Source organism: Mastigoproctus giganteus, chromosome 10 (assembly GCF_048544385.1).
Source record: "Mastigoproctus giganteus isolate SK-2022 chromosome 10, ASM4854438v1, whole genome shotgun sequence".
NCBI lineage: Eukaryota > Metazoa > Arthropoda > Arachnida > Uropygi > Thelyphonidae > Mastigoproctus > Mastigoproctus giganteus.
In genome coordinates this window covers 48,705,249-48,722,183 of record NC_143584.1, presented here as the reverse complement: position 1 = coordinate 48,722,183, position 16,935 = coordinate 48,705,249, and the positions used below count along the sequence as shown (strand labels likewise).

General features: G+C 39.1%; 2 protein-coding genes across 8 annotated transcripts in view; one reads left to right on the top strand and one right to left on the bottom strand.

Annotated features, from left to right (window-relative positions):
* Positions 1–15,779, bottom strand: part of LOC150079026 (ELAV-like protein 4) — a 193,203-nt gene extending 177,424 nt beyond the window's left edge. For all 6 annotated transcript variants that reach the window (XM_090383936.1, XM_090383938.1, XM_090383939.1 and 3 more), the window contains exon 1: positions 15,439–15,779. The gene's annotated coding sequence lies outside the window, so the exon portion shown is untranslated. The remainder of the gene's footprint in view (positions 1–15,438) is intronic.
* A 585-nt stretch (positions 15,780–16,364) lies between these two features.
* The window catches only part of LOC150079024 (cytosolic carboxypeptidase 6), a 591,251-nt gene continuing 590,680 nt past the window's right edge, over positions 16,365–16,935 (top strand). For both annotated transcript variants that reach the window (XR_016547524.1, XM_090382641.1), the window contains exon 1: positions 16,365–16,592. Coding sequence is in view for 1 of the 2 variants with exons in the window: in XM_090382641.1 (XP_090238767.1) it covers positions 16,574–16,592 (19 nt within the window). In the remaining variant the exon portion in view is untranslated. The remainder of the gene's footprint in view (positions 16,593–16,935) is intronic.

The window sequence follows — 16,935 nt, the reverse complement described above, 5'->3', positions numbered from 1 at the left end:
GCCGCTTCTGGCTTCTCCGTACAAAATTTGAATGGGTTGTTTCAAACTTTAAACAGCTGAAAAGCGCGGCGAGTGTCCTGACGAAATCTTTCTTTGGCCACATCACGTGGGGCGTAAGAAACGATAGGAATGGAGAGGAGGAGAACCATGTGGTGAATCCACGATCTTAAGACCACGTCAGCAGAATAAAAAACGATCCTTGAAGCTTACCTAGGCGAACTTATCCGGCAAGCTCGTTGCTGCTTCGGTTCCATTTTCATAGCCTTTTTCCACCCCTCTTTACCATTCCCTTCCATGCCGAGATCTCCATTGATTGCAAAATCGATGCTTCTATTGATAGCATGGTGGGGGCCTATCTTCAACAGCCAATCCCGAGTTAAGCGATCAGAGAAGCCAGTCGTCTGTCGGAAGGAATAAGGGGGGGGGGGGATAAAGGTGATGACGAATGCGTTTTTTTTTTTATCTTTGTTTCTTTTGCCGTTGTTGGTGATACTGTAGGACAAACAACTATTACTGTTTGGCAACAAATGCCACAACCGAATACCACAGCTGGTGTCATAAAACTTCTCCATAAATGAAACGCACGATTGTTTTAGATTAACGCAAACCATGAAATTAAAGATGGATCACTGCAATCGACAACCAAGCATTTTAGCTTACCCATCGCTCACCAGAAGATTCCTCCCAATTATCTACATTTTAATAGGATAAACCGACGAATAACGATCAATTAAGAACAACACTCAGCCAAAGAAACTTCTCTCAAAGCGCGGATGTAAGTTCACAAGAAAGGCGAGATGTCAATCAATAGATAAGGGGACATTACCGTGTCTCCAGATATTCTTTACTTTTTTTTTTTTCTGGAACGATCCTTACGCTTAATTAGCCTCAAACTACAACCGTGTTCGCATCGTGAATCTTCACAGAAATATGTCAAGTGAAGTTCGATCGCCCCTACTTCGACGTCAGACGCTGCTTGCAGTAAAATAACCTTTCGCCTTGACTCCGTCTGATCGGGTATTGTCCACGAGGAAAGACTTTGCGCTGCGAAGAGTTGATGATCCCCGAGCCGAAAGAGATCGCAATTACTAAGTTTGGGTTTTTTGTTTGTCGCGAAAGAAACTTACCACACCGAAGGAGATCTTTGGAATATATTCAGATGAAGTCGTTAATGGCTGGAAAATGAATTCAGAAAACCAAACCTCAACTCAGCGTACACGGCGAAACTGAACCTTAACCTGCGATTAAGCTTTGAGATGATTGGACAAATGAGATCGTCGATGTGGTGCACGTGAATTGTCATGGCGACAAGATATTGAAATACCCTCTTTAGCGCCGTCTCTTACCGTCTTCGATTTCCTACAAATTGCCGCAATAAAAACGCTGCTGATCAATCAGCTTGACGTGCCGGCCTCTGCTCTTTGTTTCCCTGGTGCGAACCCCAGGCCGAATATTGTCTCGTTTTGATAACGTACGAAGATTCTACATTTGATCCCCGAAGCGTCATCAACTTAAAGTGACTGTCGAGGGATTAGCGTTTTATGGTGCATGTCATCTGCGTGCTGGAAATACGAGCCAAAAAACCATCCTCAGTATTGCCAGTGGCAACTTCCACTGGTTTTCTATTTACAGCGCAAAAATTAACAGTCACTTTTTCTGCAATTAGTCGCTTGGATGAATAGCGCCACCCGAAGCTGCACTCTGTTCGCGAGACAAGTTTTTAAAAAGGAATCCCGATTCAATACACGTTTGTTGATAATTTTGGTGGAGAGGAAGAAACAGGTTGCACAGCCTTATCTGCATCTAGGACTACCCGCTGGTAAAAGACTATAAATGGGGACATTTCCTTCGCTGTTTTTTTCACTATGGCGTGTAGCGCTCTTCGTGATAATTACGATCTCAAAGCAAACATAACACCGATGGCACGTACCACAAACATTTCAACCCAGACTTTTGATCGATCTTCAAATCGCCAAATTCAGATTCTAGAAAATTGCCCGTGCCATTTAACGAGAAAATTTAAGGCGTCTAAATTTTATTGGGAAGTTTCTGTATAAATTCGAACAAAAATCTGAAGCATACCAATCGTCCAAGACAGCACCAAGTCAGGAATTTAATAATCTTAAAGCAGAATGCGCCCACTGCCTGAAAAATCCAAAACAAGGAGGAAAATGCTTTTCCCTCTCCTCAGATAGTGCAGTTATGTCCCAGTTGGAGACCTAAGAATTCCTCCAGTATCCGATAAGATCCGAACCCAGACCCCAAACGAGCAAAAAGTGGCGATCGAACTATATTACCGAGGAAAGCCGTTGGGGTATGTTTTCAATGGGCAGCTGTCTCACCTACTGCGATGGTTATAATAGATATCCAAAGGTATCTAATAAGTCAACATAGCACTATCTTTCAACCCCTGAAGAGCGTTAATGCAATTAGGCCTAAGCTGAATAATAAAACGTTTAGTAATTATATCTTCTTACCTTGTTCAAAATAAATTGGATTTATTTCCGATATCAAAAGGGAATTCAACATTGCGAGACCAGAAATTATAAACAAAACGAGGTTAATTCTTCAAACGAGTTTCTCGTCGATAGAACGGTCCTTTTACAGGAATTAAGCATTAAAAGGAAATCCAAACCGGACTGAAAATCTGCAATAAGTCTCTTTGAATTGGGGTGGCCCAATAATTCTCTTGTACCCAATTATGAGTGGGCCGAGATCCGCTCGATACAGCTCTTCTGGTTGAGAACAACCTGAAAGGGAGCGAGGGGTGGTGCAGTTACTCGTAGGGCAGTTCAATTTCTGCCCCCTTCATAAAACCACGAGTTTGCGGGCGACCTTCTCAGGAGCTGCTAACGGAACAGACGCACAAACGCCAGCGGCAGCGCACGCCATCCGAGTTGTACAACCCGCGCTTCACGCCACGTCTGTAACACTTCACTTACCGACGTCAGCGTTGCCAAGGAAACGGAGTCTCCAAAACACACCCTGGTGGACCTATTGATCCGCGTGCGTGCTGCATTCAGCGGTAGATTTAGCATGGCGTTCGAAAAGAGGGAGTGAGAAAAAAAAAAGTAACGAGCAACTTAGCACGAGATACCGTTTTTTTTGTTTTTTTTTGCGAACACGCATGCGCCAGACGGAGAGACTGGGAGAGGGTGGGGAGGGGCGTAATTGTGGCGAAGCTTTGCTTTATTCCTTTCCTCCGATTTGGAGCAAAAAAAAAAGTGCGTAGAGCTTTCACAAAAAACAGGCAGATGTGGAGATCGCTTCATCCCACATCCTACAGAGTGCAATGCAGAGCAGCAGCAACCTCATCCGTAACAGCCCTTGCGAGTGGCTGTCTGAATTTACTGACCAAGACAGTAACGATTACTTCGATTTAGAAAATAGACAGTCAAAGAAGGCATTACGTAAGCTACACTTGGCCAGATTAAGCGATAGAAACTGAGCTTTAGAGACAGGCCGTTTACTTTGGGTCATTGACCTAGAAATAGTAGCCACGTACACCGAACAAAGGCAAGGCCTGTGAAGCCCGGTGGTACTGAAATTGGAAGAAAAAATCCGCAATGGATGCGTGGAGAATGGATGTTGTTAGACTTTTTTCCATTCCCTCTTTTTGCCAGCCACTTCGTCATACGAGAGTTAGTCGATGTATAAGAGAAGCTTCGGTAATGGCATTTCTGTGTTTTATTTCCGCTGGATTCCTCTGAGATCAGAGTTTATAACAAAAACCGGAGCGGCCTTCCTCAGTCGATGGATGCTCCATTGAAGACACTCTCTGCTATGCAGCTGAACATGAAACATTCATTTTTGCAGATCTTCTGGATGATAATTGGAGCTTACAGTTCAGTTGCTGCACAGAAAATCGTGACCAGTGTAGTTTCACTTTGTTGACGACGGCAGAACTATCTTGAAACATTTCTATTGAAAACCAAACACAGATAGGGAATACACAAGGCCCTGAAATTATTCTAACTTTGAATTGCTAGAAAAGTCTTGCATTTATATTTAAAACTTGAAAGGTTTCTTTGAGCTCAAGTTTGTTGGCAACTTTATTTCTTAACTAATGATGTCGAAAGAGTAGATAAACCAGCTTTACTGGGAGATGCTAAGTGCAAAAATAGCCTTAATTACACTTAAGGATGAGAATACACATTAATTTAGATCTGCCTCCTTTGAAGTCATTCGTAAATCTTACAAGATTTATTCCGGAATATCGCTCCCTCCCCTTGCATAAACCAAGCACCCACGTAGCCTAAAATATATGCAAAGCTTCAAACTATTTGATATTTTATCTCACAAAAAAAAGAGTAAACATTGCTTTAAGACCGCATCTTTCAAATGTGCTTCACTGAGATGCAAAGTTCAAATATATGTATGTGCGTTAATGAAAATAACCATAGGTGTCTTATTCTTAAGCGGATAAAACGTAGAAAGACAACTTATCAGTATTTAATTTTTTATATAAACAATCTAAGTGTGTATTTAGAGCTTGACAAAAAGTTCAATGAATGTTTAACTACCTCAAAACACGCAACTTGATCGCGAATCCTCCTTTTCTCCAAAGAGTCACGAAGTACTCTTTGGCTCAACTAGTAGAGTTCTAATTAAAACTAATATATAATTATAGGTAACTTATGAATCCTTAAATATTTAGTTTCACGAGATGAACGATATTCCTATTCCCCCGAACAGCAATATATACTAGGGAAATAAAACAAAGCAACAGAAAATGCAGAATTAGAAATGTTACAGAATTAGCGTTAGATATTATAAAGATACTTTTGGAAAATATTTCTCCAAAAGCATCTTTGAAAATCATCCGTAGTGGTATCATTTACCAATCTACAAAAAACTGAAAAGGGGCATCGTGTGAAAACAGTATTTCTGTAAAAATGTGACGTGAAACTTATTTTTTAAGGACCTGTATTATTCTGGGACGGCCACAGAGCCAAAAGAGTTCACACGATAGAGAATATCACCGAATTTAGCAGAGACGGTCAACTCAAACGCGCGTAGTAATGCGCCCTCGCATTTGACCATCGGCTACTGCCCACAATGGAACGTTTGCCTCAAACCAGAGAACATTTGACTAATATTTTGGTCGTATTTTTCTTATCAGACTACACAGGGGAAATCCTGAAAACTTTCAGGATTTCTCAATAGTCTGACAAGTATAATAAACATTTTTGTCAGTAAGTTTATGCATAGTAGCACGTCCAGGGACCGAAATACTGTGACGCCCAAAATTTGAAATATTTTCGGAATTTTATTAACATATCGCTAGAGGGGAAAAAAAAATTTAGATATTATAGCACAACAAAAGTTTGTAGCAGTAGGAACTCGAATCCTACAGCACCTAAACGCGCTACCGATTTCTATCCCAATTAGAGTTATTAGCATTTAAATTCCTTTATGAAGAAAGCAAGGTGCTAAATTAGAATTTAACAGCTTGCTCTTTCAACATCCGTTCTACAAACACAAGAAGGAACATCTGTTCCTCCTTGTGTTCGTAGATTTTTTTTTTTTTTTTTTTTTGCAAATACACTCAAAATTGAAATGGATTGGTTGTTACTAATAAATTATGCAGTAAACAGAAATTTCTGGAATTCCATTCTCTAACTGTTAAAGTTCTCATTGGTCACTGTTTCCTTGAAAAGTTAGCTGATCAGAACAACCAATTTGTTTTTTAATTATTGCGAATTTCTAATCAAAGAATTATGGGCTATCAAAGAATCATCCTGCCTTGTTTCCATAATTTGTAATTCCTGCTCCGTTTTATAACAAAGATTAAACCATTTTATTCTGCTTGAGTTTTTGTTTCTCTTTTGTTTTAAAAAGCTCTTGTGTCCACTTCTTAAATGGCATAAGATATTTGCAGACAACATTCAAACCATTGGCACCAGGAATAGAGATAATCCAAAAAGTATAGAATTCATCATTCGTTTTCTCACCTTACAATGTATTTAAATTATTGATTTCTGTTGGTTTTGCGTTTATAAATATAACAGTTCATTAAAATAGAATGCGTTTAATAAGTATTTTCATAGTATGAAAAAACTGAGTTTTTAAAAGTTTAATTACTGAAATTAGTTATTTCAAATTTACCAAAACAAATAGAATTCACTAATAGAGAAAACTAAGAATGCGCGAGTATATATATGGAGGGGTAGAAATTCTCATTTCTAGGAAAAAAAAGTTATGCTAATTGCAGTACATTTTTAAAAATCAAATTTGTTTTTACATTCTGATTTTATTTATTTATTTTAGAAGCAATTTCAAATAAAAATAATCAAACAGAAAGAATGGCTTTGATGGAATACACCTTTTATTTAATTATATAGTTAAGAATAGGGTCCAGAATGTAATGGTTTTCAATACAGCGGATGTTCATTATTCACTGATTGACTATTCATATTGGGCTGTGACTATGAAAACAAAACAAAACAAAAAAAAAAACAAAAAAAAAACGAAAGTAAATAAACGTTGGGGAGGCGCACAAGGATAATATAATTCCAATAATGCTAGTAAAAATTCCATAATTCACATAGTTTAAAAAAACGTTGTGGAAATCTGGTGTTTTAGAGCACTAATTTGCACTTTGCACGCACCAATATTTCCTCGAAAATGTCACGATAAGAAACCTTCCAGATAATCCCACAACTTAATCATCATGCAGGAAATTGAATCCCGGACTTCTAAAGATATCGCGGGTAATTCGTTCTTTCCAATTTTAGCCCAGATAAGTTCTGGGAAGTGTAAGTTCAGAAAGTAATTCTAATATAATTTCTGCTAACCCCTTAATAGGGGATATACTGTAGGGAATAAAGAAAATCCGGAAGGTATCTAAAAATACGAGACTTCTTTACATAAATAAAGAGTTATGGCAAACAACTCGGTTCTCCTTGCCACTAACTTTGACCAAACTACGAGCCTAGTCTACCTCCGCAACTCCTAAGATAGCCTTTTATCTCGCCGGCACACGTGGACGAAGCGTATACGTCAGCACTCCAGAAAGGAATGATCGATGCAAAATAGTCACGCTTCAACAAGCAGCCGGATTTCTGTTTAATAGAACGCTATTAATCTAATGTGTGACTACTCAGCTCTGAAGTCATTTCCTTGTTCTGGCCTCTAAGACGTCGCTCCCAGCATGGTTAGGGGGTTGCCCTTATTCACTGTGGAACACGGGCATCGAATTATACACGGAATTTAATACTATGCATGCAAAAATCGGCGATCTTCAGAATTTCTACTTGAACGCTATTGAAGAAAGTCGAACACAGCGCCACCTATTCTTCGCATGTTGTTCTATCGGAAACTGCCAATTTAAAGTTTAAACCGCAATAATTTTTATTTAATGACAGCTTCGAAAATGTGTTAAAGAATATGTAAACTTTTCTTACGACTCTAGAGTAAACGAAGTCCAGGTACAAGTATTATTTAAACTAACTTAATACTAGGTGTATACGTCTAGTTTTGAGCGAATTCTTTGAGAAAATTTCTTTCTCAGCCTACAGTGATGAAAGAGAACATTTACTATATGAAATAACTCATTTTGACAGGGTTGTGTTTAATCAAGTCAAATTCATTGTTATAGTTTGATAATTAATAATCTTTAAAAGATTTATTGCATACACCTTTTGCGTAATTAAATAGAGGTTCTAGTTAGAACTGTTTCAGTCAGGAAAGCTTATGAATATTCGAGGAGGAATGAATAAATGTGATTCTCGTGTTTTAAGTATCTGCTTCCCGAGATCGGAGGGTTACAAGTACATTTTGCCATACAAACAAAATTAACGGTGAAGAAAGCGTATTTAACAAAACCTCACTGGTGTCGGCTCGTGCACTCGAAAGCTTCATAGTTTTCCACTGTGAGAAAATAATATAATCAGATTTTTGAGATGCACACTTGTACGTTTTCTGTGCAGCTGCTGTCATAATCAGCCACGAGAACAAAACTAAGCTTTGAGAAATCGGATAACTGCTTTCTAAATACCAGTTTAGCGGCCGCATTTACATAATAAAATGTTCGCTTGTCGATCCTGTTTCTGTTGTATGTGTTGTCGACAAAATCTACCGTTCGTTCTACACTCTTCTGGGAGTGGAATATCGGATTTACGTTGGAAAAAGCCTTAGGATCGATTTTAGCCTTCTTTCGATTAGGGGGGTAGTGCAATTGCAACGCTGAAAAGTTTTTCGGAAGACGAATAAGAAAGTATTTCGGAAACGCTCTCTACAGGAAGATGGAGAAATGAATTATTTCTTAATGAAGATGTCTAACATTAAAGCCAAGAGCGAGCTTAATATTGCTATCTTGATAGGGAGAAAGAATTACCGGTACTTTCAATGGGAGGAAATCAGCCCCCTCCCCCGGTACTACTAATATTACGCTAGGTAGTAAGTGAATCCATTCACTGTTTCATTTTTCGCATGTCATCGACCCTATCTTTTCTCTCCCTCCCCCCCTCCACCACTCTTTCAAGTCCTAATGGATGATAATGCCCGCCCCTAAGCGACACGCGTCATTCACAAATTCCTGGAACAGCAGTGGATCGAACGATTGAAGTGGACAACTTTCTTCAGATGTCAAACCTATCGAACATATCCGATACACTAACGACCTTTCAAGACCCGCCCAGTTTATAGTAAACACACCATCGGCGTCGTTTCTGAAGTTCGTAGGAGAAGTGGCGCCAGTGAAAACATCGAACGGCTCTTAGCCAGCCGTCCATGATGCCAAGTAGCCATTGGAGGCAGAACAACAGATACACGTATTAGCAAGCAGTTCGCATGGTTTTTGTGCAGCCCTCCCCGCAAGTGTCAAATGGACAGCTTCCCCGAAGCTGTTACGACCAGGGAACTACCATTTCCAATGCGCGTAGCCAAGCAATCGGATTTACTGATACCTTTAATTAAAAGAACTTAATTTCATTTTTAGGTGCACTCCACAAAAGCGAAACAGGATAATGCTTTTGCATTTAGGTTTATGACGCGCTTAATCAAAGCTACCCACTCGAGTTATCTTATTCCAGGTAAAGAATTCCGTTTCCTTTTTTCCACACAAAAAAGAAAGAAAGATCTCTATACTGCGTTAGATGTAGTGTGTATTATATCGAGAGAATGGGAGTTCATGGTGGAGAAAATCTATTAAGAGACTCCAAGCTAATCTATTCGTACATGAACGCATTTATTCCACTCATACACGATGAGTTTCTTACTCTCATCGATTCTTTTTTAAAAGAAAAAAAAAAAAATGTTCATCTTGCACGTGCCATTTCCCCAGCGTAGTATAATGAGAAAATTAACGAAGTTAATAAAGTAACACCTTCCTGCCTCGAAGCGATACATATAATTTATTCCGGTAAGTGCGTTCCTTCATACAAGCATTCTCAGGCTATGGAAACGTTTGAGATCAGATTACGCGAAACAATTTATGGTTACACCTCTTCGGTCTTGAATCAAGTATTCAATGCACAACTGGAAAGCTGAGATTTTATTTAAGCGATTATTTTAAGTGGTAGTAATCGCTCCGAGTGATTTACTTTAATTGCACATCGATCTGATGGTCAAGTATCAAAACTAGAAACGAATATCCAAAATAAATATACAAGGATTTCGAAAAATGCCAGTTAGCAACGTGGAAGTGCGGCGCGTGTAATTGTTTCATTTGAAACGGCAATTCAACTTCTAAATAAAATATTTTATATCTAAAATTATGTAATAAATATTGGTATTAATATTCAAATGCATATAATTATCAGAATCAAATTACTTGATGCTATAAGTAGAATAACCAGAACACATTTAAAACACCAAATATTTTATTTGATGTTTTCATTTACAAAAAAGCACGAACAATTAAGTGCTACTAGTAACTAAAAACCATCCAGTTTACTCTGGTATAAAGTAACGGTGCTGTAAATCCATCCAGTTCACTCATAAATAGAGTATAAAACTTATTTTATACAATACTGTATTCTACTGGTAATGATGCTAAATAATACCGGTAGAATACTGTATAAAACCGATGTGATTTTAATTCTCACTTCAGCTAACGAATGTATGAATAAATGACATGATGCATGAAACATCACAAATGCTTAACGGAGAAAATATACTATTTATACATAACTTTTTTTTCTGTCACTGGAAACGTCTGATATAATTACCTTAGCAAGCTAAGAAGAGTCACGATGGGGATCTCGGATTATTAACCATGCCCTACAATTTAAGCTCTTCTGATTTTAAAAAAAATCATGTAGTATTTGCTATCAATATGATCAGCTGGTGAAGACCAATTATGGTTGTTTTTAAGTTTAGACAGACTTACCCTAAAGATTAATTCTGTTTAGTTAGAACTCTGCTGTCCACTTATTTCCCACTAAGGTTCGGTGTAGGTCAAGTTGCCCGATTTCCGCACTGATCTGGCAAATTTAACAAGGTAATGATGTGCAACTATGGTTTGTATGTTGTCATGGGCGTATAACAATTTTTGTACGCTCATCTGTTAAATATGATACAATGCTATGGGTATCCCCCCCCCAAGTTATTTAATTCCCAGGTACACCGTGGGTCGGTGGAATCGATCTCTTGCTCTCGTAACACTTATTATTGAAAACAAAAATACATTTAAAATCCTACAAAAGCAACCGAATATCTTAAGATATACGCCTAACTTACTAAACATGTCTATACAATTCCATTAATCCTTCTGGTAACACCAAAACAATTCTCCTAATGCATTAAAAATTGAGTTCTATCGATTCTGAAAAATTTATGCAGTTCTCGGGTAATAAAAATACTTTAAAACGCAAATCGTGCATTTTGAACATTCTGTAGCCGGTCGAAAAGAAATTTGATTTTAGTTTAATGGCAACTTTGGAATCCTATAACATTGGAAAATAACTGTAAAATGAAGTTCTCACAAAGAGAAGCAGCAAGGCCTAAAGTAATCAAATGTTTATCGAATGCCAATTATTTCCTATTTTATTGACGCAAATGTTAATTTAGATTTACTTTATGGCTGAAACAGTTAAGAAGATATGGGAAATAGGATTTTGGAGTCATTGGAATACTTTGCATTTATCGGCCATTCGAATTTATCTTCTCTGAAGGGTGATGAGATTTATTCGCAAGTAGCTCTTAAGAGCCACGTTTTTATTTCCATTTAGTGACTCTTTTAGTTCGTCTAGAATGTAATTAGCATCGTGTTTTAGGAGTTATTTTAAAATCTACTTGTCTTCGTTTTTCAAAGAACTAGAATTTTAACACTAAGGTTTGTATGAAAATTTAAGATTCAATTCATTCGAGACAGTTATTTGATCGTGCTCAGAAATCATGAATATCGAAGCTACAAATTTGTAAATATTGACTGTATATATTACGATGTGATCAAGGAATAACCATTTAAATTAATGTTAAATGTTTTGTCATAAGAAATTACAATATTGAATACTCCAATTTCATCAGCAGGCATAAACAATCAAATGGTCGGGTGTAATTAGTTACTCAAGCTGCATGTCCCAAACTATATGATGCCACAAAATATCAATAATGCTCTTTTTCTTGTAAAAGACCCGTGAACTTGTATCCAAAGTATAATTAGCTTATTTTCAAGATAAAAAAAAAAAATTAAGCAGAGTATCCATTTCTCCATGGACACTACTTTTGGTAAGATTAAAGTACAGTTACGTATGATTTGAAACTACCATCTGACAAATGTACAGGTCAATGACCCTTGACATCAAGCTGCAGATGTTTAAGTTAATTTTTCCCTTTCCACTAGCATTTAGGTCTGTTTATGGCATAAAAAATATACATTTATATTAAATAATGAATAAAGAATATTTTAGTTGCTGAAAGCATGATTGAAAGAGATAGTTATGATAGTCGAATTAAGTTAGTTATGAGAATTCAATATACTAAATACTTTATTTAATGTTTAGTTTAAAAGATGCAATATAGTTATCAAAAGTTTTGTTGAAAATAATTTTAACATTTTTGCATCTCTAAAAGTAATCGCCAATGAAAAACTTTCCTCGGAAAGCTCTTAGTGATGCTAAATTTTCCATCGTGAATAAATTCCAGTAATTAAACAGGCCGATTCCAACTGTTAAGCGCATGTGCACCTAAGTGGAATACTGCAACGAACAAAGACCATTTTTCTGCATGCTTATTGTCTTAACGTTCATGACGAATTATGATTTCGTTCACGCAATAGTTCCTACTTTCATTGTAATTTTGCTGAACCTTCGTATAATTTGTTTACATGCTTTTAGCTCATCTGTATGTAACGGTCCAGAAACTAACAGTAATGAAAATGTTTAACATACGAAATGTTAGCTTAACCCCTCGTAAATGCGCGTCCCAGTTAATGTCCCTTTACTTACTGATGCGAAGCAATTACGGAACGAAAGTAAATGTGACCCTCGAGGCTAACTCAGACGAGGAGGAAAAAAATGTAGAGGAAAAAGTTGCAACGATCTTGGGTAGAATTGTTACTGCCTGGAACAGAAGTGCAGAATAAACTGATGTTTTGCTGCGCGAGCAGAAAGCTATTAAGAGGCGAAATAACTAGGGGATGGAGGGGAGGGAAGTCAGAAGACTCCTTAGCGGCCAGAATATTCGTTCATTAATATTAATACCAGGTGCCCGCTGCCTCCGTGGTATTGTTCCCCAGCTTTATTCTGTACAACCAAACTACGGTTGCTGCGTGCAGTTTATCCAACTGTCCGTTGCCTAAACAGGCCAAACTTTAAGCCAAGGTAAAGAAAGAGAAATATTCTTAACTCCCGCTAATTACTGGACATGAAAACGTGGGAAGTTACTACGATCGTATTGCAGAATTGTACTTCAGATTTCAAAGTTTCATTAATTATCAGTTTTGTTTTGTTTTTTTCGTATTTCATTATAAGTGATAGCATTATAAAATGCACTTTCCTAAATAACCAACCACTGTTTAATATTAGGTACATGAACAGATATCCCACATCAGATCTAGCATACTTTGACCACAAAAATCAAACAGTTTAGGATAAAAGGCGTTTTCATTTCGGGTAATAAGATCCTCACTTAATTTAAAAAAACCAAAGTTTTTTTACGCAAATAAGTTCAGTTTTTTTTTTTTTTCCCTCGAACAACGCAGCACGCGATATTTTCACTCGAAGAAACTGGCAATATTCATAACTACGCGTGCAAATGAACTGATGCTGTATACAGTTACACTCTGTGCGACCTTTGTCGTATTAGGACTGGGCTAGAAAACCCTTTTTTCGTTCTATCTCCTGACAAAAGCCTAATGAGCAGTTATCAATTACGTGTTCAAAATCCTATACCAAATACGCCTTGTTAATGAACTATTTCAACGTCAGCGAGCACGTTTTTCATACTGAAGGGCATAAGATTGAGTCACAAAGGGTTGTCCCGTGGCATGTTTCATCCATCTGTCCTTACTCACCCTTCAAGCACCCTTTTTCTCCCCCTCCTCTTCCCCCCGAAGTTGCAGTGCTCCGAATCTGTAGGCTTCACCACACCTCCCAGTCTTCCGGGCATTCGTTGCAGGAAATGAGGGAGCCACGTGCCTAGCAATGAGCACCGGCACGAGACAAGAAAGCCTCTGCGTGCTGCCCTTCTTCCCCATTCATTGTCGAATGTTCGTGGAGACCGGTTTGGGGAGGGCAACAAAAACTACTCTTATTCAACGAATAGTTCCGCTCCCCCTCTGCCTATTCCCCACTTCGGAAGCGAACCGGGGGGGGGGGGGGAGAACTTCATGCATAACAGTTAGGGCACAGCTGCTACGGGTACAACAAGGAAGCCTGAATAGGGTGGGAATAAGTCGCGTGCTACTAGAAACGCATTTTGTTTAACGGTTCTCCGAGAGCATATAGTTACTTTTGTAGATGGTTTCTACGTAAACCAATGGCACAAACCATTGGACAATTTAATCCCAGGCATGCAAAACTCTCGTTTTCTCAGTCTACATTTAATAATTTTATTATTCGGCGAAGTCGTTGTAGCGAACAATCTGCAGTCGTAAGAGATCGATTGTGCAGAATGCAAATGCTGCTCTTCGATTCTAGATGTGTTTCGATACAAGGCGGTGAACTGTTAGGTGGTCCAATACGTATTTAGGTTTTAATTTAAGTGACAAAATATCCATAAGAAGATCAGTGGCTACATTGTTTAGTCTGAACCAATTTATTCTTAATATTCCAACGTTTCCTTTTTCTTCCGTTTCTTAATTCAGGGCACTGAAGAATGAATGGTCAACAACCCTGCTACATGTGTCTCTCTCTCTCTCTCTCTCTCTTGCTGGAGGTCAGCTTCTACTGACCACCTGCCTTCAGCTGATCAGCAGATCCAAACTGAGGTAGGCCACACCTGAACTCTCAGGTTCTAGGACCCCATCCCATTAAGCATTTGAACTGGACAAATTGTCACATAGGTCATAATTAATCCATTCCCTGGTCTCTTAACCCCCTCCCATACAAACACCTTTCTAGTCACGGGTCAGCAGATACGCTTTTGACACCGAGGTTGTCTATCTGTAGTCATGGTTACAATTTGCGATGCATCCCTGTCTACTGCCGTACCAACAGATACTGTCAGCCTATGGCTTTGTCATGTCATCCTATCGACATCATTAGCGCGCTTATTGTGTCTCCGTGTCCTTGTGATGTTTATCGCAAGAACACGTAAGGTTTATCCAGTGGCTAGCGAGGCATTCGCTCACGTGGAAGCCATGTGCCGTGGGGAAAAAAAAAAAAAAAAAAGTCAGTTACGATTACCTCAATAAAATTCGACTCGCCTTGTGGATAAATATTCAAAATATTACGGGTGACGTTAACAATTCCCCCACCCCCATTAGGTCATTCGAGGATGTTTAAAACTACGTGTGTGTGAAGGTAGGAAACAAACTAACTCTGACAAACCAACACCGGATTATTTAGCGCCTCGCGATCTACAAGCAGTGAGCGTTCCTCTCAGAAAAGCCAGGGACCGCAGCATCACCACGGAAGAGTAGCATCACGCAGCAAGGTGAACTTACGGCAGACGCGCTTCCGTCAAACAGCTACACTTTACGAGAGTAGGCTTAGCGATGCATGTTACTCGCATAATCATAACCACGACTGCTTTGGGCAACGTTTGATACCAAACCCCACCGTGTCTTCCCACGAACGCTACGTTCGCAGATTCGAAAAGTTCACGAGCGATTCAACATCACCGATAGAGAAACACACACACACACGCGCACAAAAATAAAATCTTAAGACGTCATGCCGTGCTAGTGAAAAGAAAGAGAAGCGTAAAATAAGGGGTGAAATGTTAATTTGGGGGGTTTTTTCGCGACGTTAAAGTTGCATATTTGAACGGCACGAGTGCGCGGATGAATCAACCGTAGAGATTAGATTAAAACAGGAACACGTAGCTTACCTGATTTCTTGGGGGCTGCAAGAGTAGCTTGAAGAAAAAGTCCGATGGACAGAACACTTTACACTCGCTGTCAAAGTAACCGACGAAGCCCTGGTGATCGTGGAGAGAAAGAGTTGGCGATTTTAAAAATGTCCGATTCCGTCGATGCGCCTCAGGCTAGGAATAATTGTAGCTAAGCGAAAAAGTCTCCCCCAGTGTTTTGGTCTAAAAGGATGACGTTACAAAGTGGTACAAAACAGAGAAGGGAACAAGAGAAAAATGGTCACAAAACAGAATGAAAAAGAACAACGAAATCGACAGCCTTGTCACTACTATCAAACTCAACTGAACCTTCTCAGACCCAGTCCTGGAACTAAATGCTACGGCTCACTCCGGTCTTGCGCGATAAATTGGTGGCCGAAGCACAGCTCATTATTGGTGTAAGCGTCCGCGCGCATGCCGGGTGGGAGCTTCCAAAGCGTCGGTCTCTGAATAAACGTACGAGCGAAGGAAAAGCTTATTCATCGAATTATTATTGCGGATGCGCTGCTTTCGAATATCGCACGGAACGAGAGAATTACGGCCACGGTCATCGCTTCGTCTCGTCCACAGCGAAAAAGAGTCTTTTTTTATGTTCTCGCTCGGATAATGCAAATATCGCTAAACGCTGCCGAAAAAAGGCCTGCTGCTGCTGCTCGCTTGGCTGAGAGCGATGCTACCACCGACACGCGCCCGGTTTGTAGAAATTCCAAAAAACAGCAAAAAAATAAAAAATAAATTAAAAATAAATTCCTCGATGCGTTATTACAAACGCCAAATCTGACATTTCTCGCACTCTGTAACAATATACTAATTGGTGATCTGGTGTGAGCATATTTGCCGCCAGGTGTCGGTAGTGATCGTGTTTCTGCTCACGATTCTTAGTAGTGGAGTAGTAGCGTGGACGATTTAGGTGGTGTTGCTTATCATTGTATAGTGTAAGCCCTGTTTCGTAATATAGTGCGCTACAAAACACGGCTAAACAGGAAGATTGTAACGATCAGTCGTTCAGCAACTATTCCGATTTTCTACGTACGTTGCCGAAGCCCTGGAAGTCATCCACGGTTAGGTCATCTTCGACCAACCTGCGACCGGCGGAACTACTGGCGACAGAGAAATGGGCGATTTTGATTCAGGTTAGTCAATGCAGCTGATAGGTAGGCAAAACATCGCCTCCTCAGCTTCGATCTTTTTCCTTCTTCCCCCTAAACTTTCATGTAATGATTCGTGGAATTCTTAATGATTGATTGAGAAAACATTTGTAGCACGAAAACAACATTAAACGTTTTACTAACTGAGCCCTACGCGAACTCTTAACGGTTCTGTATACTACTAGGTATTAAGTAGGAAATAATCGCGACGAAGGCATACTATTGTCCATAGAGAGAGAGAGAAAAAAAAAAAAAGGAAAGAGGGCGCTGACTTTGAAATAATAAATGGATGGTGCAGTAATCTTGTTTTACCGTTATTAGCTTAAGC